Source organism: Pithys albifrons, chromosome 4 (genome assembly GCF_047495875.1).
Source record: "Pithys albifrons albifrons isolate INPA30051 chromosome 4, PitAlb_v1, whole genome shotgun sequence".
NCBI lineage: Eukaryota > Metazoa > Chordata > Aves > Passeriformes > Thamnophilidae > Pithys > Pithys albifrons.
In genome coordinates, this window is record NC_092461.1 from 66,572,634 (window position 1) to 66,596,341 (window position 23,708).

Consider the following 23,708-nt stretch of genomic DNA (forward strand, 5'->3'; position numbering starts at 1 on the left):
AGGGATATAGATTTATCCCTGAAATAGTGTTTATGTGTAATCAAAACAGAGTTTCAGCTGCAGGGTTTTTTCTCAGCAGTGACAGAAATATGGCAAAACCAAGTATGCTCAAAATTTCCAGACTGGCATGATTTAGATGCAGCTGATTCAGATATGGCAATGTAGTATTCACTCAAATATTAGTATTTTGACATACAACCCGTATGAATTGAAATAAGAATTGGAAATACATGAGAGCAATAGCAAATCTCTTAGCCTTGAGAGATTTGTTGAGAGATGCCTTCTCTCCTGTAATATTACTAGATTAAGCAGACTTTTCTGGAGCTCATAATTGCTACTTGTACAGCTAACAAGAAATAGCTGTATAACCCAGTTCTGACGAAGGAACAAACGTTTCCAGAAGATTAATTTACACATGATGCAGCATGCATTGGAGAAAGAAGCTTTGGTAATAATTAGCTTCTCAGTAAAGAGTGTAGAGAGTGGAAAAAATGCGATGGGTGATTGCAACAGCAGCATAGATTCAAGTAAGCCTATTGATGATTGTGCCATCACCTGATGTTCTAACAGTTTAATAGATCTGAAGACAAATTATTTAAAAATATGGTCTTCTACTGTGCATCAAGCACAAACAGGAGCATGGTGAACTGAAGAATGCCCCTTATCAGAAGCTCTTGCAGCATGGGCTGTGATTGCCAATTAAATTAAGGCAGGACCTATACCCAGGTTGGGCAGGTGTTTCATGTTGCTTCCTACTGCCTCAGCTCCCAGTGGTTTTATCAGGCATGAGTTCCCTTTAGGGCCTAGTCCTGATGCCAGAGAGGTTAGAATAAATTTTGTTGGTGTCACATTTCTCCTTGACTCCCAAGGAGAATGATCTTTGTGCTCTGTTCCAAACTGCTTGACTTAGCCAACGGAAACAAGAGACTGAGCAGTGTTTTATAAGGATCCCAACAGCAAGTTAGGGTTTCATCAGTTTAGCAACAAGCATTTGTAAAGAAAGAAGTTATAGCATATGAGCTGTATTTATGGTAGCAAGACATTTGACATTGTGCAGCTTTATATCAAATTTGTAACATTAACATGTAAGAGTGCAGAAATATTGAAGCAGAGCTGTTCTTCTCCCCTTGCCATTAACCTGATAAGGCATAACAGAAGATGAGCTGTGATTTATTTCAGAGTGTACTTTCCAGCAAGGAATTAGCCCATCTTATGTTTGGTCTGGCATTTGGGTGACAGCATGTTGCAGTGAGGGACAGAACAACTTCACTGACATTGTAAGAGTCAGGCAAGCTTAGGTGACAGTGAGCTAGGTGAAACATGATTATTCATGTGGGCGGATGACTGAGGGGGTTTGAGAAAGAGGCATCATTCAGATGTCAATCAGGAGATGTTCACCTGGTGGCCAAAGGTAATTCATGCCTGGGATATGAACAGAGAATCCTGGGAACTGTGAAAGGACAAGAGGCAAGGGTCACAGGTTACAACAGCAGAGACTCTGATTAAGTATAAGGAGGAAAAAATTTTCATTGTGGGGGAGGTCAAACACAGAACATGTTACCAACAGAGGTTGTGGCATCTCCATTATTGGAGATATGCAAAGCTTAGTTGAACAAGGACCTGAACAACCTGATCTGCCTTTGAATTAGTAGCTAACTTTGAAGTTGGTGCTTCTGTGAAATGAGTGATCTTCAGAGATGACTTCTGAATGATGATCCTGTCATTATATATTTTATGTGTGAGCTAGGAATAAAGTAAGGTCAGCAACAGAGCTTAAAAGATCATTTTTGCTCTCAGTGAGCTTAGAATCCTGCAGATTTCCACAGAGTAGTTAGTGTCCCAGACAGGGGGAAAGTATGTTTTTGTAACTGTTTTATTGAGAGACACTGGATTTTAAAACTGATAAGTGTGTTAGGTCAAACACAGCGATTCTGATTCTTGTCAGAATCTGTCATCCTAGGGACTCTGATTTTATGCAAAAATCTACCATCCCAGGCCTTTTCATACTGGCATAAAAGGTATTTCTGTGGTAGAGAAAGTACTGGATTAAAGAGTAGGTATTTCACTTGTTTATTGATTTTAAAGCCAGAATCTCAGGTCCTTCCTCAGTTTAGAGAAGGTCTTGTTTTATGATTGGGCCCTTTTAATGTCTGTCAGCTTTGCCTAAGCAAGGATTGAGATAAGTAGGAATCAGTAATCTTGTGGTTCATTGGGGACTGGATGAAGATTAAGATATTTCTCAGAATTTGTTCCATAGAGAATAATCATTTGAGGGAATTTGCTCTGCTACCTGGAATAACTTGATCTTCTCTAAGAAGAAGACTTCCTCCAGCTGTCAACAGAGAAATCAACTTTATCAGCACTGTATTATGATTCACCTTCATGAGTTTTCAGTTTGTATCCGATTTTAAAGAAGTCACTGCTACAATTCTTTGATTCACAGCTAGAATGTTAAAAGGCTCCAAATTATTTTTTCCAAGAGAAAAATGGATTTTTTGAGTGCTAAGGAGTTCTTTACACCTTTCTGATTATTTTGAAAAATATACTGTCTTGCATGTCGAGGCAGCCACTGATAATCATTAATTGCATAGCTGACACATTTTGGTTGCATGGAACCATCATAGCTACCAAGTATCAAAACATTAACAAGTTGAGCAGAGCCCATCCTGCCATACTGGGGTGTGTGGCTTCTTTGTACTCTTGAGTGAAAATCACACAATGGTAAACTGCCAGTGCACTGCAACTGATTGTTTAAAAACTCCACATGGTTATATTCATATCAGAGACTGGCACCCCTTGTGATTGTGCACTTTTTATGAAGCTGTCTCAAATCAATCTGAAAGTGAAGGTTACCAAAATACAGAACATTAATCTAATAGCCTCTGTGATTATTCCTAGTTGTAAGACAGATGCATGGTTATGAAGTTGCCTATGTGCATGGGCATTATATCTTATTGATAGTTTCAAGATTTGTGAAAACACTGGGTCCTTCCTCTCTGCATGCCTGATTCCCCTAAATATTAAAAATAGTTACAGACCATGTTGTTTGTGGACTGTACTCTCAATAGTTCAATTTTTGTAATATTTGTAGATTTTTTACCATCTTTCTAAAAATTCCATTATCTTATGTTTATATCTGATGTCATATTACAAATAAAAAAGCACACAAAAGTCAAAACTGCTCCAGAGAACCACAAATACAATGATAAAACATTGGAAAAAACCAGTTTACTACAAAGACTCACTTACTTCTTCCTTGCTACTTCACTTTCTGAATCACTTTTTCATGTACTTACCCAGCCTCCCTCTAAGCTAGAAGAAATAATTGTAGGAGAAATAATTTCATTTGACTTCCGTTCATTTAGGAGAATGTCAATGTCTGTTTGTTTCAGTATGCATGTATGGCCTTATAGAGTTAAAACAAAAGATATGAGACCTGTTGTCCTGTTGCTAGAATATATTATGGCATTGATTACTACTTTTCATTAAGTTGTCTGTCTAATTTCAATTTGTAAATCCCTAATGGCAGAATGGTTTCTGTGAGTAGCTAATTCTGAATATCACCTTGATTCAGGACATGGGGACATGATAAATTCCCTGCTGTATCAGGCCAGCAGTCCATCCCATGTACTCTTGTTAGCAGTGTTAATAAGGGATGCTGTGTAGGAAGAGACATGACCCTGACCACTTTTTGTTGTGCTTCCCACTCATCTACCCTCATAGGACTAGGAGTGCTTTCTACCTGTTTTCTTTAGTATCTCTTTTTGGACTCGTCCATAATTTTACTACCCCATTTATGAACCTGCTGACAATATTTTGCACCGCAGTGTTTATGACAGCAAGTTTTCAACCTGCTGTATAAAAAATAAATCACTAATCACATTGCACAGCATTGCATCCAGACAGTTCTTGAATATCTTGAGTGAGGCAGACTCCACAACCTCTATGGGCACTGTGTTCCAGTGTGTTGTCAACTGCACAATAAAGAAATTCTTCCTCATATTCAAGTGATTTTTTTTTAAGTAGACCATCCTGTCCTCTATTGAGCTCCTTGGAGAGGATGCAGAGACCTAAAGATACTTTTGCACGATGGTTCTCCTTGCATGCAGCAGATAAGTGTATTTTGCATCCCATCTTCCTGTTAGACTGAAACTCTTAACCTATTAAGGTATTACAGAGGCTTTGGTGTCGTTTTACTACCTGATACAGCCTTACCATAGCAAAGCCTCTGCCCTGATGAGTCTGCTGCCTATGACAGGACAAAAATCTGTTTCTAAATAAACTGGAGTGATTACTTGTATGGTTTGATGCGCTTGTTCATATTCCTCTTTCTGGAACTCAGCTTATTCCTTTCAGATTTTAAGAAAAATCCTGCTCTATCAGACTGTGGACAGATGTCAGATTAGAGTTTACCTCCAGACGAGTGCAACACACTGAATGCCATAGCAGCTCCAGCCAAGACCTGCCTGTTGACACAGGCAAAGTCGGAGTCTCTTTGTATTTGGCAATCATCCTCAGTTCTATTGTTCTGGCCAGGAAAGGGCAAGCTTTGTGCCATGTGCCATGCAGTGCTGTCCTTGCTGCACCAAGGACACTGCCATCCCCAGTGCAATCACCCCAAACTTACTCTTTCACATTTCCTTCTTGTCAGGATTTTGGTGAGGACTGTGGGACTCCGTGATCCCCCTCTAGTGGGAGCTGGTGCGAACGCCAGGCTCGTCTCTGGAAAAGAAGTGCTTTGGCTTTATCTTCTCGGGTGGTGGTGGTTCTGTGTCTGCCAAAAGAAGTCCTGGAGATTGAAATGTCATTCATTGTTTGATCCTCTGGTTTTATTCCTTTAAAATCCAAAGGCAAATCAAATGTGTAACAAAGCTTTTTATACATGATAAAATGCAGAACACAAACTAAATCTATGGGCAATAAATAGCTTAGTTCTAACAGGAAATATTTGTAAGTCTGGGAATATTGTAGCCTTGGGCAAGTAGATTACTTGTATTAGAGTTGTCATGTGCAAATTAATTATTTCCTTCCTTCCTGCCTGCCTTCCTGCTTGCTGCCTGCCTTCCTGCCAGCCTTCCTGCCTGCCTTGCTGCCCTGCCTTGCTGCCTTCCTCACTCCCTCCCTCCCTCTCTCCCTTCCCTCCATCCATCCATCTCAAGTGCCTGCTACCGTGTCTTCCAGCACTTTTCTTAAACCATGCTTCACAAATCACGTTATAACACTTCACCAGAACACACTTAGTGTTTGTTACCCAGTGTCTACTGCCTGCCATGTATTCATTCATTAACTCCTACAGGCCCTGCTGCCCTCTGCAAAAAGGCAGCTGGGGACTCCTAGGCTGTTATTTTTGTCTTTAGCATCCCTTTCTTTCATGGCCTTGGAAAGTCCTCCACCCACTTTTCTCTGCTTGACTTTCTCTATGTTTAACTTTTCCCAAAATTACTTTTACTATTGACATCTGAGTGACTTGGGAGGTGGTATGTGAGACAAGTGATGTTACAACAGTACAGTCAGTTAGTCTAATGTGTGTTTGGACAGCTTCTGTCCATAATAATTCTCCTACCTTGGGAAAGAGCTGGATGCCTGAGAGGCAGTGTTGGTGGGCTTCATTAACTGATGTTATTTCAGTATTCAAAGTGTATGAGTTGGCAAATCATAGTATAGTCATTTACATCCTTGCTGTATATATTTGCTGAGTGGCTATACATCACTTTATCTGCAGCTGATGTTTTTTTTCTTGGGGTTCCTGATATTTACAATAGTAATGCACTCATCTACACATGCACAGCCATGGGCATGTACATATGTATAGTCATGCACAAGCTGAGTCTTTGCTAATTGGTGTTAATTGCTGGGGGTTTTTATTATGAATCATATTTTTCTATTGGTCTATTTGTACTGCTTTGTTTTAGCTTCATCTAATGCACTGGAACTCCACACTGTACAGCAGCATTGATGAGGCAGTAGGGAAGAAGCATGGCATAGCTATTATTGCTTTGTTTGTGCAGGTAAGTTTCCTGTGTTACTCTTGTTATGATGTACTCTTATTTCTCTGAGGATAATGAGGTCCTTTCCATTTTACTTAATTTGTAATGATTTCATAACATAAAACAATATATGACTGCTGGTAATCTATTAAAAAGATACTTCTCAATCATGTCTTCTGTGGATGTGCCAAGTAAGTAATTCTTGTTTAAACAGGATATGGGAAGTATGTTAGTTAAAGAAGGGATAATACATGGTTGGCCATAGGTAGACATCCAATCTCCATTCCACTGAGGGCAAAATGAGGGCTGTCAGAATGTACAAGTGTTTTACTATCTCTGTGATGTGTTTTTCTCCATTTCTGGCCAGGCCTACTGTTCAGGGAATCATATTATTTCTTCAGAGACTGAGTGTTAACAAGTCTTGCCACAGACCCTCAGAAAAGCCTGCAATGAGGAGGCTGAAACGTTCCTGGGGACAAGATGTAATGAAAGCTGAAAAGTTAGCACCATAATCTAATTGCTTTGAAGGTTTTCCAAGGTCTGCACCCTATATAGATTTTCAGTTTTAGTCCTCAAATACCAGATTCTCATCTTCTTCATGAGAAATGGCAAACTGTTTTATTTAAATGGGTTTGGAGGAAGAAGTTTAGAGTTCATGCTTTGATCAAATGGATTTTCTTTCACAGTAATATTATTAATTTGTCGTATTTCTTAAGGAGTTTATGAGTGCCTTTGAGCTTTACCTCTGAATTTAAAGGTACATTGGTTACTGCCTCAAAACTCAGATAGAATTGCTAAAAATGGAAGTTAGAAAGTCTTCAGTTTTGTATCCTAGAGCGCTGTGTGATAATTGCTTATGTAAGTCACCTTCTCATTCCAGCAGAGGTAACCTTTGAGTTAGTTAGAAAGTTATATAGAAGTTCGTAAATAATTCTAAAACTTCAGTGATAATTTTTCTGTTTCTAGACTCTCATCTTCATAATCATTCTTAAGTATTCTAAAAAGCTGTTTCATTAGCCAAGAAAGGCATTGTATAATTACAATTGATGAAGATAAAATAATATTTATGCTGTTTATTAAAGGGTCAGGGAGAGAAAAGTCAGTAACCATTTTTCCTCGTAAAAACATGGAAATATAATTTTGCACCACAGTTTTCAAATACATAATTTTAAGGTCAGTGAAAATATTTTAACTTATTTAAGTGACAGCCCTTGGGGATTATTAGTTTAGAAACATCATCTTTGAAGTGATTTCAATAGCTGGTACCTACACCAAAACTTTTAAATGGAAATTTCATTCTCAAAAAAAAAAAAAAAAGAAAATCCTGTTAAATTTCTAGAAATTACAAAGTACCTTTTGTTGGCATTCAGTTGTTTCCATCCAGTGACTACTGTGTCATTCTGTTCCAAGATAAACATTGAGCAAATTTTTCAGGGTCTAGCTCTCATGTTCCCACTCATGCTGGCCTATTTTCTCACCTCATATGTATACATGTTGGCAAAGAAATCAAGTAGAAGGTAGTTCTGTGCCTTCTGATTTTGACAATGTTGATCTGAAGGTAAGAGCTTGGGTCCTGGAATGGGTGATTTAGGTCAGAAGCAGCTGAATTCAGTGTGCTGAGGGAACACATGTAAAACTAGCCTTTTATTTCAACACTGTGTTTCTGAGAGCCTCATCTACTGTGCCTTAAAGGCGTTTGGTCAAGGCAGTGCTGCAGCCTGCCTGGAGACTGCCTTTCACTGTCAGGGTCCTGGAGATGCTGTGAGGGAGGAAATCTGCCATTCTGTGCTCTGCAGGCAGGAAAAAACTCCCCCGAGCTTCAGAGATACCTTTGACCAGATTTGCAACACTATGGGAACAAATTCAAGAAGTGTCATACTTGTTCACTCTGTTCCTTTCTGTGTACTTCTCTGACAAGAAATGGTAGGGGCAAACTGTATCCTTGGCATTTATATGACATAATACTGCACGATATTGACTCCACACAGTATATACTTCAAAACAGGATTAGTCAGAACTTATTGGACTTAACTGTGACTCTTGTTCTGTGAATGTCTCCCTCTGTTTTAAAGTTATTTAAACCTTGTTTACTTTTGACTGGTGGTTTTAGAATGATTTAATTGTTTGGCATTGCCGTGTATCAGTGTATTTGGTTAACACAAGATTGTGTAGCTTAGCTAAAAACAGCTATAGAACTTACTGTTCTGGTTGACCTCTGTCTTGCCTCACAGTTTCTGAAATAGCAAGATACTGAAACTCCTCTTTGCTTGCTGTATTTCAGATAGGAAAAGAGCATGTAGGCCTAAAGGCTATAACTGAAATTCTCCAGGACATCCAGTACAAGGTAAGGCATTGTCTGAAGCAATGCTTCCTTCCCTGACCAGAGAGAAAGTGAGAAAAGGGTCTATACGAAGCCAAGAGAAGGATTTGAGATGTGTCTACAGAAAAACCACACGTGAAAGCCATCATTTGGTGGCCTGCGTGAAAATCTCAGCATTCTACAGTATTCAGATAATATATAGTCTTTGTAGTTTATTCCTTTTCTAGTGTTCAGAAAGTTTGTTCTATATCCATAACTGATTGCAAATCTACCTCTTCAGTGATTATCCCGGAGTCAATGTGAATGCAAGCACTGCAACATGCTTAGTGAATATCATCATCAGTATCTCCAAACTTATGTGGTTTTAATTTGTAGAGGAAAAGAATACATGAACTGAGCACTCATATTAATTTACAGTGGGAAATCAACAAGAACAAAATGTCAGCTTGTCAGGTGAATTATATGTGGGGATCCTGAATGAGAGATAATAATCCTAGCAAGACTGAGGAGATATGCAGAATCCTGCTATCTTAAATGACCTTGGGCAAGTTACTTTCATCTCTCTGTTTCATGACCTGTGACAGAAATAGTTATACATACTTTTGATTTTAAAAGGATTTTGACATGTATTGATGACACCTTTTATATTGGTCTGAAGAGGTTAGCCATTCACTTCAGTGGATGCTGAAGTGTAGAAAAATTAGAAAGGTATTGAAAATATTCTTTTAGTCAAATAATATATGGTAAACTTCAGTCATGATGTTTAACATTACAAACTCAATGTTTATGAAGGTGTCAGAAAAAATGGTAGTGTATGGAACTCTGTAGTTCCACTACTGAGAGGATAGCCAAGTAGAGGAAGGTCATGAAAGGTCTTGTTGTGTTATAGTGATGACTTTTAGGGAGTCAGCATGAAACATACTTTGGCATACATAATTTTTTCTTGCATTAAATATATGGAATCAGATTTATTTTAAAGTGTTGTCCACATCAGTTAAGGAAAAGGTCAGTTTGGCCTTGTTTTTTTAAATTAATTTTGTATGGAACCCCTCAATTTCATGTAGAGAATTTCAAGGCTGGGACCTGGAAAAAGCTCATGCACTAAAGACAGAAAGTTAAATTCCTGAAATAACCTTAGAAATAAAATATAAAAGGGAATAAATCATGTGTCTGTGTAGCTGCAAGGACAAATACAATGATAATTAAATGGGGGTTCTTAATGAGGTTGCTTTGCAGAGGAATTCAGGGCTTAATATTATAAGAAGATAGAATGTATTTTACCTCTCCATTAATCAGCCTTTTAATAAGCAACTAGAGATGAGATTGTTTTGGTTTTATTTTTTTCAGGGAAAGTCCAAAACAATACCCTGTTTTAATCCCAACTCTTTATTGCCAGGTAGGTGCCTTTTCTTATTTTCACACGTGTGGATTACTAGCTAATTGCAGAGGCTGAGAGAATCTTGATCAAAAGCCTAGACTAAGTTGAAGGCCTGAGGGTGAATCCCATAAGGTAGTAATGCACTTTGCACTTAGTGGTGCTAATAGGGATAGGGATGAAGTCCAGTGGAATTTACTGTAAATGTGCACTTTGCCATGTGAGTGGAATGTGATACCATAGTCTGTGCACTGCTGGCAACTCTGTGGCTGGTTTTTGTGGGGATTTATCATTTCATCTAGAAAGGCAGCTGTGAGTCCTCCTTTATCTACTTTGGCATAAAATAGGAAGTGTATGGCGTACATAGGAAGTTGCATAGCATAGTAGAAGTAGTGAAAAAGGGAGGCAATTCAAACTCCTATAGCTAACAGTTAAAGAATAGTAGTAAGAAATGTGACTTTGTAAAAAATACATTTCTAAAATAAATGTTTCTGCAAATTAATAAATTAAGAAATCTGAGAAAAATTCTGTGTTATAGTGCCAACATCTTTAGTTTTTCAAAATAGCCCAGGTCTACATTAGACTATATTAATTGCTTCAAAAAATATTGTCTAGGTTGCGAAGTGAAGTGCTCAGCAATTAAGAAATGCAGGAATTAAGGCTGCCTGTGCCTCTTCATGCATATGCATTATAAAACATCACATAACTGCATGACTATAATTTATTTTTTTCAGGAGCCCTGCCTCAGTTCCTGTTTGATACTGATCAAGTCACATAAACCAAAATTTTCACAAGTCATCTCTAACTATGTGTTCCTCATTTTCTAGGTGCCCGACTTGAGATCATGGGGTCTGATTTGCAGAAGTGCTGAGTGCTTACACCTCCAAGAGAAGTCAATGGGAGCAGTGCTCTGACTGTATAAAGTGCTATAGAAAGTTAACTACTCAGAGAAATCAGGTTCTAAGCATGTCATATTGAACACCTCAAACGAACAGATGCATTTGACCTTAGCTTCTCTGTGCCTTAGTTCCCCAGCTTTACAGTGTGGGAGTAACTTGTCCTTCCTCCCCCACAGAGAGGTATGGAAGAATAAACTAATTCACTTAAGCACTCAGACACTGAAGAAGTGAGTTCACTAGAAATATGAAAAATAAGAAAATATAGTCCTTCTAACAAGCAGGATTTGAATAGCATGGGTAAAAGAAGACCAAGTACAGAATATTGTACTGAGAAATCCAAGTTATTACATGCTTTTCAAAAAAAAATCCTCTATCTTTACAAGGAAATGATGAAAGATTCTCCAGAAAAGACATACATGATCATATAACAGGACAATGTCACAATGCATGCAGAGGATGGGCTGAATTAATTCTTGCAGTTCTTAACTTTTGAGTGTTTGATAAAGCAACTTGCTGTCCATGGATTTGCTGTATAATTCCCTAAATGAGAAAGAAAATTACACCAACAAACCAAAATCCATTCACTGACAATCACAGGCTTCATTAGCAAGATTTAATTCTACTGATATTCTTCTGACCTAGTAGTGAAAAGACAGTAACAGGTTAGTTCAACCAAGCAAGTTTATTTGTTTCCAGTCTCCCATTCTGTCCATGTAAATTTAGTTACAACCTTCCCCTGAGATCTCCAGGCCATGGTTAACCATCCATTGCCTCCAGCTCCTCTGGTCCCCTCTTTTACAACCAAGGAGTTTTCTTTCTCACCTATGAAGCACAGTGTGATAGGAATCTGTGAGAAATTAAAATAATGAAAGTAATTAAAATAATTAAAATCAATTGTGTTCTATGTACTGTCAAAGCTCTGCTTGGGCAAACAATTTTACATTTCAGTCCTAGACAACAGTTTATTCTAATAGTTATCTATAAAGCTATTAATAAATTTATACACCTAAAAATTTTTTTAGACTAAAATAAACCTTGATTTTTCCCCCCTCTGTGAAATTCAACTCACTTTCCAAAGCTAGGAGGCACCAGTGGATCTCAGAAAATATTCCACCAGAATTGCAAACTGAAAAGTTTTTCTTGAGCTGAATTTTTACTGATTTTTTTTCTAAAAAACAAAATAAATTCATCCTTGAGACATAACCTAAATGTAAAAGTCAGTTAAAATTCAATCATTGCAACCCTTCTGCCTTCAAAATTGGATGTCCCTTGTAGGTTTTGAGATTAACAGGTGTTCTTTCCCACAGTATTACTTATTTGCCATGTTAGTTCAAAGAATTGTGCACATGTTATTTTTCACAAGTGTAAAGTGGCATTTTCATATTTAAAATTCTCATCTGCAGTGGGAAATTACTGTAATACAATGACTACTAGCTCATACACATTCACATGTGAAGGAAGTGGATGGTTCTTAGCAGGTTATAAATTCACACCTTAGCTTACTGCATATGAGCAGATCCATGGCTATCATAAGCTGTCATAATTGAAAGAGACAATTAACTTCCTTAATTTCATAAAAATTCCATTTTGTTTCAATTTCAGATCCTCTGCTGCGTGACTACTGGGTATATGAGGGCTCTCTAACCATTCCACCCTGCAGTGAAGGTGTCACCTGGATACTATTTCGCTATCCCTTGACTGTGTCCCAAATGCAGGTAACAGCTGTGCTTAAAGTGACCTTGGAATATGGTTATGAGCTAAAGGTTATAGCGTGCAAATATATATATCAGGACGATATATCTGTTCTCCTTAAAGATCCCATTAGATCAGTACATGGCTTTTCAAGTAAAGGTTAGACCTTTTGAATCACTGAAAGCAACGCAAAGGTCAGAGATGAAAAACCCTGTTATCATATTTCATCTGCATTTAAAATAATTCTTTATTTAAGTGCTAAAAGAAGAAAGAAAGAAGTCAATGGGCAAAAGAAATTCCATTTGTTGTAATTGTAAGCTTTCAAATATCACTCTTTTTGACGTTAAAGGAACAAAAAAGACAGGGAGATACTATGCCCTGGAGGATGAAAAATATTAAGGTAGTACAGGCTAGTTATATTGCATTGAACTATATTTAATTTATCTTGCTCTTTTTTAATTGTTTTATAACAAATGTCAAATGGAAACTACCTATTTAAATTTGATTTCTCATGTATGTATTTGAAAGTGTTTGGTGTTTTTTCTTAAATTATATCTTATGGTCATGTGAGCCTTTCTATAGAAAACATTTCAAATCTGTCTAGGAATAATCCCAGTAAAAACAATTAAAACTCTTGATGAATATAGTTCCTCAGTCTGTGAGCTGGAGGAATGTGGGTTTAATTTAAACGAAACTATATAGAATGCCTGAAGCTGAATTCATTCATTTTCATGGCATGGTCTGAAGCATGAGGAAACAGAATGGAAAAAAGTTTGAAGTGCGATAAATTTGGATTCAAATTATTTCAGCTTTAGTAATACAAAATTTTCTGGTGATACCAGCACAATATTTTACAAACTTTAACAAATTTAAATTAGCAGTGTTTATTTTCATATGGAAACTGAATTCTAGGTCTAATCATAGAATAAAAGCAATAGCTCCCAATAAGCTATTTGTATGGGAGCTGCAGCTTAAATGTATCCCATCATGAATCTGTTATTTATTTGTTTATGTAGGGGTGTTTATGAAGGTGTCTGCTTACTACTGAGTAAATGGAAACAGCATTGTGTGGGTATTTTTAGATTCTGTACAACTTTAAAAGACAGAATGTATTTTGTAACTTGGCAGCTAATTATTCAGGTGTGATATGGATAAATAAGAGGACTTAATCAGAAGTACAAAGTCCACAGCTATTAAACTGAGACATAGTATAATATTGCTAGTTGCAGATTTTGCAGTGTCTATTCCCTTTTAATCCAGTCAGTGCAGAGAGGAGGGCACAGTTCAAGCCATCCACTTGTGGTGGGAGACAGCAAAAGGGTGAACAAAAGAGGAATTAAGCAGAAGAATGCAACTTCAGTTAGTATTACTAGGCACTAATTTACCACAACCAAACAAGATGTTGGAATGTGGTGTAAAGAGGATAAAACTCCTGAAAGGGATATTGTGCCTGTGGAAAAGAGTCACCCACAGTGCCTGGGGAAAGGACTATGATTTACAGCCATGGCTTTTGTTAGGTTAGGAGTACCTGGTTGTGTTGCTGCTTTACTTTGATAGGTATAAACCAAATCCAACGAAAAATTGCAATGATGAAGGGCGCACAAGTCACAGAGGAGTTTTTTCTTCCCATTGACACCATATGCAGGTGATATGTGGCACTGGAGCAGAGTGATAGATTGGAACAGACATACCAATATGATCCACAATGCTTTGTATTTGTTGTAGATAAGCATCAATTAGAAAAAAAATCCTCACTGCCAGTTACAATTGCAGCATTAAAGTTCAGGTTGTGCAGAAAGACAATTATGAAGAACATGAAGAACTTTTTCTAAGGTGGGATAAAAAATTAACTTGCCTTAGATAGTGGTTTCAGATGCCAATTAAAAATAAATATGGGGAAAAATGAGAGGAGGTGATGTTGAGATCCAAAGGTTGAAAGGTGAGAACCCCAGGATGCCCAAAATAAGATTTTGGTAGTGCCAGAATATTTTACTGTGGCCTAAAAATCCAAGATTTTAATTTGCAATTAGCATTTTGGCTGCAGTGAAATATCTGGCCTCTTTTGTGCATGTGGACATGAGTGCCTGTGAGAGATTTCATTTAATCACAGAATTGGAGAATAATTGGGGTTGTAAGGGACCTCGGGAGAGCATCTAGTCCAAATGCCCTGCTAAAGCAGGTTCATCTAAAGCAGGTTGCACAGGAAAGATTAAGGAGTGATTAGAAATGTAATGGCTTTTGTCTATGGAAAATAGGATGTAGTATAGGATATACCATTTTGAGTCATCCATGGAATTAATAAAATTAATTCCATGCTAAAGGCATTTAAAGGCATTTAATTTTATTAAGCCAGCTTGTAGTATTAAAACATATATTTTAGTGAAAATGCATTTCTAATGTGTTTAAATACATTATTTTTACATATGTCATTAATTTGTACAACTTTCTTCTTTGGGATACTAATGAATACAGCTTATGAAACGTCAAGTGATTTACATAAGTACTAGTACCATCTGTGGTTATAGCTGGTAAGAGACAAATTCAAGGTTTTCTATTTTCATTTTTCAGGTCATAAAATAATCAAGTTCTGAGTGTCAATAACAAGTAAATAAAGAATAACATAGTCTAACACAGAAAAGATTTTATTTCCTTCCTCTGATGAAACTAGTTAATCTGTTGGAGACAAGATACTCATTCTCATTCTCATTTTCTGTAATTAACATAGTAATATTGATTAGCTTAACAAATTGTGGATCATAAGGAAAAAAACCACCCAGTATAAAATTGCAATTACTGTTCATGGTCACATCTATATATTTTCATGTTTTCTTATTTTGAAACAATGGAGAAATAACAATTGGCAAAGGCATAATAGGTTTTATGAATAGCAAAAGAGCAAGCCAGGAGTGCAGTATCAGGATGTGCTTTCTTGGGATACAATGCTTTTTCCTCACTGGAAGTAATTTTCTTTGACAAGAGGCTTCACTTCTGTCAGACAACTTTTTCCTTCATGGGGCATTCTGTGAGATCTGGATAAATTTTGGAGGCAACTCTTCTTCCCTGGAGAATAAGGGCTTCATTAATTTGGTTATTGCAGTTTTATTATTGTCCTCAGCTTAAGGGGGCTTGTCTGGAAAGCTGCACCCTGCAGTACTCTTTTTGCATATTCCTGTCCTTTTGTGATTTTATCTAACTCACTTGTGTTATGTTGAAATATACAGCCCGGAAAGAACTATGTTGACTGTTTTTGTGAGATACTTTGCCCATGCATGTACACTGCTGAAATGCAGTGAGAGAAAATAGAAAACTCCTTTCTATCAGGCCAGTAAAGAGCAGGAAATAATTGAAAAAAACGAGCTCATGCTCCTTTCCACTATATTTAGAAAAAAAAAATGGGATATTTGAGAATAACATGCTTTGTGGTTCACTGAAGCCCAGAAAAAGTACATTGTCTAAGTCACTCAGAGTAGAGATTTTAAACAATGACACAGAAAGGAGCTGTTGTTCTGCTGTATTCATTGTCAGAGTTGACTGGTTTTGTATTGAACGGTGAGGTCTCTAGTCCTTTTGTCTACTTCATTCAAAATCAAGACCTCCTAAAGGACAGAAATAGTAGCTAGCATATGGAGCTGGAGTGGGAATTGTGCAAAATTTAAGTAGTCTGTCAAATAAAGCATTCAGAGGTTTCTGGTATTCTGTGTACTAGAAAGGAAGCAGGTTTGTGTTCTTGGAAGGTGTCATGGAGGCATGTAAAATTTTCAAACAGAAGGATAATATTTCTATACCTCATATAGAAGAAATGTTTGTAGAAAACATTCAAAACCTTTGTTTTTTGTTTTCTATTCTTCAGCAAATAGGTAAATAAAACAGAATAATGCAGTGTTCAAGATCTGAATACAGGAAGTGGAAAAAGCATGCTACAAAATATAAGCTAGGTGCTTTTACTCAGTAGAAATGTGGCTGTTAGCATTGTGGATTTGCATCTTTACTGGTTAGAACTTGAGCCTGAATTTCAGCATGAACAGGCCTGGGTTGTCCTTAGTATCTTCTGGGCATGAGAAGAATATTTTAAGGGCCTATTCCTAGTAAAAGTATTTGAATATCCAAGGGTCCTTAGCCATGTGCCTCTAAAACACCTCTTCCACTGGCAGTCCTACAGGGTGTACTCCAGAGCATTGACTTAAGAGTGATTGGGATGAGGTGGGAAGTGGTTCCATATGTGGGGAAGGAGGATGAAGAGGGAACACATGTTGTCTTGTCCCATGGGAATTTAATAGGGAAGGTAGTGTCAGAACAGCTAGTGTCCTTTTCTGACAGAAACACTTCTCACGAGTGAAGCACACCACCATGTGCATAGAGAGTCTCTGTCACAGCAGTCTGAAACATGGAATGAAGAACTAAACAAGAAGTGTGGTGATCTCAGAAGCAATTCCCAGTTGGAGCAGGGCTACAGTTCTTGACTTCTCTAATGACTAAAGAGCAGGGATGGAGATCATGTCAGTTCTACTTTTCTGACTGAAGAAAATGGAAGCTGCTTAGGGAAGAGTATCTCTTGGGAAAGATTTCACTGTGGGGACTGGAACGGAGCATTTGTAGTTATCTTAGCTCACAGATGCCAGCTTTGCAGAGAGTTTGCTCTTCCCTCTCCTTCATCTGTGCTTCTTTGAAGTACCTCATTCTCAAAAGATCAAACAAACCCCATGTTTTTGTAAAATACTCCTTCCTAAACTGCAATTATCTCAGACTTCTCAGAGTTGATTCAGATGGTGAAAAAGGCTACCTTTGCAAAACCCATTCAGTGCTTTACCATCACCTGAGTCCTGAAGACTTTTTCAATTCCAAACCAGTAGTGGGTTTATTTTCAGTTTGCTTTAAGTAAACAGCAACAATGAAAATCATCTGAAACAGGATTCTGCCTCTAAAATCACCTTAAAGGAATTCTACAGTTTATTCTGCTTTTCATCTTTGCAGTCTAAGCTGTTGCCTTATATCTCAGCTGCCAGAAACAGCATTGAAGCAAAGCAGAGCTAGCCTTTAAATCAAGTAAATAAGTCTGTATCAATTCTGCTGTAGAGTGCAAAACAACAATGAAGGCACTTGTCTTCCAGGATTCAGCAAGATGATATTCTCTGCAGGCAGGATAAGAATAAAAATGCTGTTACCTGCTGTTTAGTACCTAATTTAATTTAATTCTGGAATCACACATTTTCCTTGTAATCCTTCAGAGTGCTTTTCATGGAGAAATTACCTCTATAATATCTTAGGTGTTAAAATGATTATATACTATGAGCTCCATTTTACTTTCTATGGATCAAGTTAGATCTGTACTGCATAGTGAGGCAACACAGGGTCAATAAAAGTACAAAGGCTGAGGCTAGGGGAATCAGTCATCAAGTACATTTGCTGTATCCAGCTAAGACAGTTTGTGAATAGGTTAAAGCAAAAACGATTTTTCTAGTAGTTGTGACTACTTACTTAAAATACCAGACTCTTGTAAACAGCACTGTTGAGCAGTAAGGTATAATATTGCTGAGATATGAATTGATTTTCTCAGTTCTTTATGATGCAACACTTGATGCTGATACTAGGGATGAAGATTGAAGGTGCTCATGTTCTTCCCTACAACAGATTACATTTAGAAAAATCTCAAAAGAGTCTATAAGCCAGAAACATATTTGTTTTGGCTCAACTGAAATATCTTTTTATTTATTTTTACTGTATTTGACTTTCTAAGTACCTTACATCTACAGATCTTTTGAAGCAGCATTTCGTTTTGATTGCAAAACCCATATTTTTCCATATAGAATGTCAACAGGCATCCTCTAAAACTAAGAATCTTTTTAGAATTCTTCTGGTTTAGAAGAAAACAACAGTTGCAGGCAGTAAACAAACCACTAGCAGAATTTCAAAACAATTTATAGTCAACCAAGTTATTCCTGAAATACACTTATTTGAAGAACACCAGAATGATTACTTTCAATTCACAACCGTAAGGTTGATTCATAGGATGTAATCTGAAATGGCTAAGAAGGTTATAGATCCTAAAAGAAGTTATGAAAAGGCAAAGGATAATTTTGCCAAACTATGTGCATAAGGATTCTTGTTTTTCTCTCTATCATAAATGTTTTGACAGTGCTGACAACTATTTTTAAATGTTATTAATGTTTAGTGACCCTAATATATGGTGCCTGAACATTCCCTTTTTTAAAGGTGCAGAATTGTCTGAACAAAGCTGATTTTGATCATTAGTCCATAATGAAGACTGTTTCAGCTTCTTCATGTCTGTTTTTCTGTCTTTCAGATAGAGGAATTTCGAAGATTGAGGACACACGTTAAAGGTGCTGAACTTTTAGAGGGTTGTGATGGAATCCTAGGAGATAACTTCAGACCAACTCAGCCACTTAGTGATAGAGTCATCAGGGCAGCATTTCAGTAGCAGAAGAGTAAGAACAACAATAGTACATCTTTAGTCAGGTAAGTAAAATCTTAGCAGAAAAATTGAAAATTTGAAATAATTTTCATAGAGGAGATTTAGCAAAAGGAGAAAACACCCTAAGTTAATTTTAGGTAATGTTATCACAACTGTAAATTTTGACTCTCTAATGTTCTGTTTTATCATCTGGTATAATAGTTTGGTTATGTCAGGGTTTAACCCCAGCTCGCAGTCAGGTCCCATGAAGCTGCTTGCTTACTCTCCCCTGGTGGTATGGGGAAGAGAATAAGAAGGATAAAAGTAAGAGAACTTGTGGGTTGAGGTAAAGAGAGTTTAGTAGCTAAAACAAAAGCCATGCATGAAAGCAAAGCAAAACAAGGAATTCATTCACTGCTTCCCATGGTTGGACAGATATTCATCTGTCTTCAGTAAAGCTGAGCTCCATCACAAGTAGTGGTGACTTGGGAAGACAAATGCCATTGCTCTAAATGTCCCTCCCTTCCTTCTTCTTCCCCAACATCTACATGCTGAGATGTTGCCATATGGTACAGAATAACCCTTGGGTTAGTTGAGGTCAGCTATCCCAGCTGTATCCCCTCCCAACTCCTTGTGAACTCCCAGCCTTCTTTCTAGTGGGTGGGATGAGAAGCAGAAAAGGCCTTGACACTGCAGAAGCCCTTCTCAGCAGTAACAAAAACATCCCTGAGTTATCTACACTGTGTTCAGCACAAATGCAAAACAGAGCTCTACCCTGGCTACTGTGAAGAATATAAACTCTATCCCAGTCCAAACCTGCACAGGTTACTCTTCAGTTCTTTAGTAGCTGGACTCTAGTAAGCAATTTATTGTATTGTAATATTTGTTCTGACTTCAGTAGGCACACACTGTTACATCACAGTTACCTGTAGCTTTAAATTTCTCGAGCTGCAGTGAGGAAGAGCACAGTATGCCTAGATTATGTAGTATATTTCCCCAGTTACCAAGGTTTACTGCTTGATTTCTTACTGTGGTTTTGGAAGACCAGTCACTTGTGGACCTTCCAGCCTTATCTGTTGAAAAAACAGGGTAGTCATTCTGGAGGAGACCTTTAATCTTCAAACATAGCTGCCTTTTCTTTTTTCCTGCAACAAGACTGAATCTTGGGCAACTCTAGTGAAGGTACAAGAAGAAACTAATTTTGCTCATGGCTAATTTTTCTTCGTTCATTCATCAGAATCGTTGCTGCTTCTTTTCAACCTTCATTGGCTCAAAGAGCAAGAATTTAAGAATGACTACACATGTGATCCTCCGTTAACTCTGCTTCACTTATTAAAAGCTCCCATGTCATGTTCCCCCAGCCTCTTTCAGTTACCAAATAAAATCCCTCAATACTCAACAGTTACTCCTAAACCCCATTATACTCAGTTAATCAATGTTTTACTATAATGAAAAACCTGGCAATGAGATTCATAGAGAGTTAAAGTCCAGGGAAGTGTCTGAGTCACCCTCCCTGAAGGTATTTAAAAGTCATGTAAATGTGACACTTAGGGATTAGTGGTGGACTTGGCAATGCAGGGTTAGTGGTTGGACATGATGACCATAAAGATCTTTTCCAACCTAAAAAATTCTATGAATCTAAGACAAACAGTTGCCTTGAATTTAGTGAGTTGAGGCACCAGCATTTATGGTTGATTTTGAAATGCAGTGACCCCACCTTGGTACAAATAGTAAGACAGCAAATCTGGGAAGTCTTCAAGAAAAGAAATAATCTGTTCTATTGCTTTCTTTAATAAGTGATACTGCTTTTAAGCATCATAAAATTTTTCATCCTACAGTAAAATTTATTTAAATGATAAAAGCATTGGGTACTACCTATTACCTTATTTACTGTTGGAATCCATTATATAAAAGCATCAGATTTTCTAACTACAATTTGCTTCAAAGCCACAAAAGAACCAGTTCATCCAGAGTTTCATGTGGAAGCATGCTGCTGAAAGGTTATTGATAAACACTTTTGGGTAAGGACATGTATTTCTACATTAAATTCTTGCCCTTTCTAGGTCAATGACGAGATCTCTAAGTTCACATCATGCTCTGTTTTAGAGTTAAGCCTCTTCAAAGTGTGCTCTGGGTCCAGCTCCCACCTTCATATGAAGTTAATAAATGATCAGGCAGCAGGTAACCTATAAAAGTTATGATAAAAGCATATGATAAAAGTTATTAACTGGGCTAGGACAGTGACCAACAATTTCATGGTCTTTCCATATAGCATAAGTATCCAATATAGTGTATGCATCTAAACATTTTTGAAGTAAGTGTTTATTTGTATTTTAGAACCCTATTTAATACCTACTTCCTAAAAGTTAAAGAAAGCAAAACATTGAACATTTTTTGTATATTATTTTCTGATTCCCATATTTAATTTCAGGCACATCCCTAAGCCAAGTTCTCAATTACATGGTTCTCTTCAGTCACCAAATATTGTCACTTTAATCTTGAAATGGATGTTTCAAATTCATCCCAGCTCCTGCATAAAAATTGCTTGGGAAAATCATAGCAGTATTAAAGTACAATTTTTCTCAGAGTGAATTATGCCCTCGGGCCAGTGCAGGTAATTCAAGTCTGTAACAGTGAAATTACTTGACATGCTGAGTTTGAATTTTAAGCATGAAAGAGTTTCTTTTACAATGCTAGAATTGAAATGTAAAAATTTCTCTTTTGCTTTCATGTTTGAAATTTTATTACATTTGTCAATACTTATAAAGATTTGTTCTGTATAATAAGATTTATCTTGACTGTGCTTCAAAAAATATTTTGCAGTTTTAATTCCCAAATGATGGAATTTTTAATGTGAAATAATAGTTCTCACTGTAGGTCTATGCTAACTATGGAGTCTCAAGCACAGAGGAAGGACTGTAACTCCTGGCATTGTGTAGCTCACAGAAGAAATTATACTTGACTCTCTACACCTGATTGAATTATTTATCAGAAATTAATTTGGTCAGATCTTTTCAGTTTTGGGTGCATCAGTCCAAATAGCAGTGAACCAATCAAAGCTTCACTATATATCCTTGCTTTTGAGTTTGGGGAGCCCCAAAAAGTGCAGTGTAATATGAAATCTCATGGCATTATTCACCTTTCCTCTATACAGAGAGGCAGGAAGGGAAGAAAGTAATCCTGCTTACTCTGTAGTGATTTCCTCAGACCTCTCCAGGAGGAATGTGTTGAGTCACAGTAGCTCCTCATACATACCTCAGACATCCTCAGAAAATAGGAATGAAGGAAGGTCCTTAAGCTGGGACTGCTGCCATCACCTCAGTATTGCTATGAAGACTCAGTAGCAGATGGGGAAATAATAGTTTGCAGAGCAGCATCTACATAGTGGTGCAACAGGAGCATTTGTTCCTTTCAAAGAGATTACTTTTTATTTTAAACCTCTACTATATCTTGAATATTGCAATTACAAACACACTGGTGGTCTTCTTTTATGACACACTATGCCCTTCTGCCACAGCTGTTAGAACTCCTGTCAGTGAAGTTTTCAATATTTTCTTTTATTCCAAGGCACTGTGGTACATCCACTTGAAGAACTTTGAGGAACATTAGTTTGCCATGACCTTGTCACTCTTTCAGGGAAAGGAGGACACAAATGTTTCTGTAAGTGTTGTATACACAGGAGTAGAAAGGGGTTGTTTGAAAGGTCTAATTAGTTTTGACTGAAGCAGAATGCAGTCTCTATGCATACCACGCTCCCAAAGCTTCAGAACATCTGCTCTTCAGCCTTGATTTAAACCTTGACAAAACTGAACCCTTTGTGGCTTATGATCAAACGACATATGTTGGTCTTTGATGCAGTTTGTTCTGGTTTGTTGAATTAGAGGCAGAGTTGACATAAACATGGAATATCATGGTGTGTAATCTTAGGGAAAGGATTGATTTTTTTTTTTAATTGCTCTTCCATCATGGAAAAACCCAGATCTCAAAATACTCTTCTCCATTTTTAAAACAAAGTTTCACCAAGGTCTGAAGGGAGCCTTTGGGGTGACAAAACATTGCTAAAAATGGATATCTCTCTTATAGTCTCGGGTTAATGAGTTTTTGAACCGTGTTGTGTGGATGTTTTCGAAATGCATGTGATTTTCATCCCATTAAGTGGCCTTTACATACTCCCTCTCCTGCAACTGTCAGTTATCACACATGTTTCTTTTGAAAAAGCCATTATTTTAAATTTCTCACCTCTTTATATCGTATCCAGCAGTGAAAGAACCAGTCAGGTGTTGAAGGAGTTTGAAGAGAAAACTCAGTATAGATTTGCTTTCAGAAAGATTGAGTTTAGCTTTAGACAGTGAAGAGCAACAGAATCACATAATAGTTGTGATTGGAAGGTGCTTCTGGAGGACTACTGATTCAATCTTCTGCTCAAAGCAGTGTTAACTACAGTAGGTTGTTCAGGGCTGTGTCCAGCTAAGTATTGAATATCATGAGGATGAAGAATCCTTAACCACTTTAAGCAACTTGTACCTGTGTTTGACCATGTTTTCAGGGGAAAACATTGTTAATTTTAAATGAAATTTCCAGTATTTAAATTTGTACCCATTGCTGCTTCTTTCACTGGACGCTACTGAAGAGTCTGATGCCATCTTCTTGTTCTTATAAAGAAAAAGATTTTACCCTGTTGATTTTACCCTGTTGAAACATCTTTTCTGGGCTAAACTGTCCCAGCTCTCTCAACCATCCTTTTATGACAGGTGTTCCAATCGCTTAATCATCTTTGTGACCCATTGCTGGTCTCCAGCCTGCCCATGTTTCTTTTGAACCAGGGAACCCAGAACTGGACCCAGTGCTCCAGATGTCCTATTAGTACTTAGGAGAAGGGAAGGATCGTTTCCCTCTCTCTGCTGGCAATGCTTTTCTTGGTGCAATCCAGAAGGCTGGTGGCCTTCGTTGTTGCCTGGGTGTGTTACTGACACTCATGGAACTTGTTGTTTGCCAGGACTCACAAATCCTTTTCTGAAAAACAAGA

General features: G+C 37.4%; 1 protein-coding gene across 1 annotated transcript in view; it reads left to right on the forward strand.

Annotated features, from left to right (window-relative positions):
* Nucleotides 1-23,708, forward strand: part of CA8 (carbonic anhydrase 8) — a 50,570-nt gene that overhangs the window by 16,535 nt on the left and 10,327 nt on the right. The window contains exons 4-8 of the mRNA XM_071554475.1: nucleotides 5,913-6,008; nucleotides 8,269-8,331; nucleotides 9,655-9,703; nucleotides 12,184-12,296; nucleotides 18,575-18,747. Coding sequence (XP_071410576.1) covers nucleotides 5,913-6,008; nucleotides 8,269-8,331; nucleotides 9,655-9,703; nucleotides 12,184-12,296; nucleotides 18,575-18,709 — 456 coding nt within the window. The 3' untranslated portion in view covers nucleotides 18,710-18,747. The remainder of the gene's footprint in view (nucleotides 1-5,912; nucleotides 6,009-8,268; nucleotides 8,332-9,654; nucleotides 9,704-12,183; nucleotides 12,297-18,574; nucleotides 18,748-23,708) is intronic.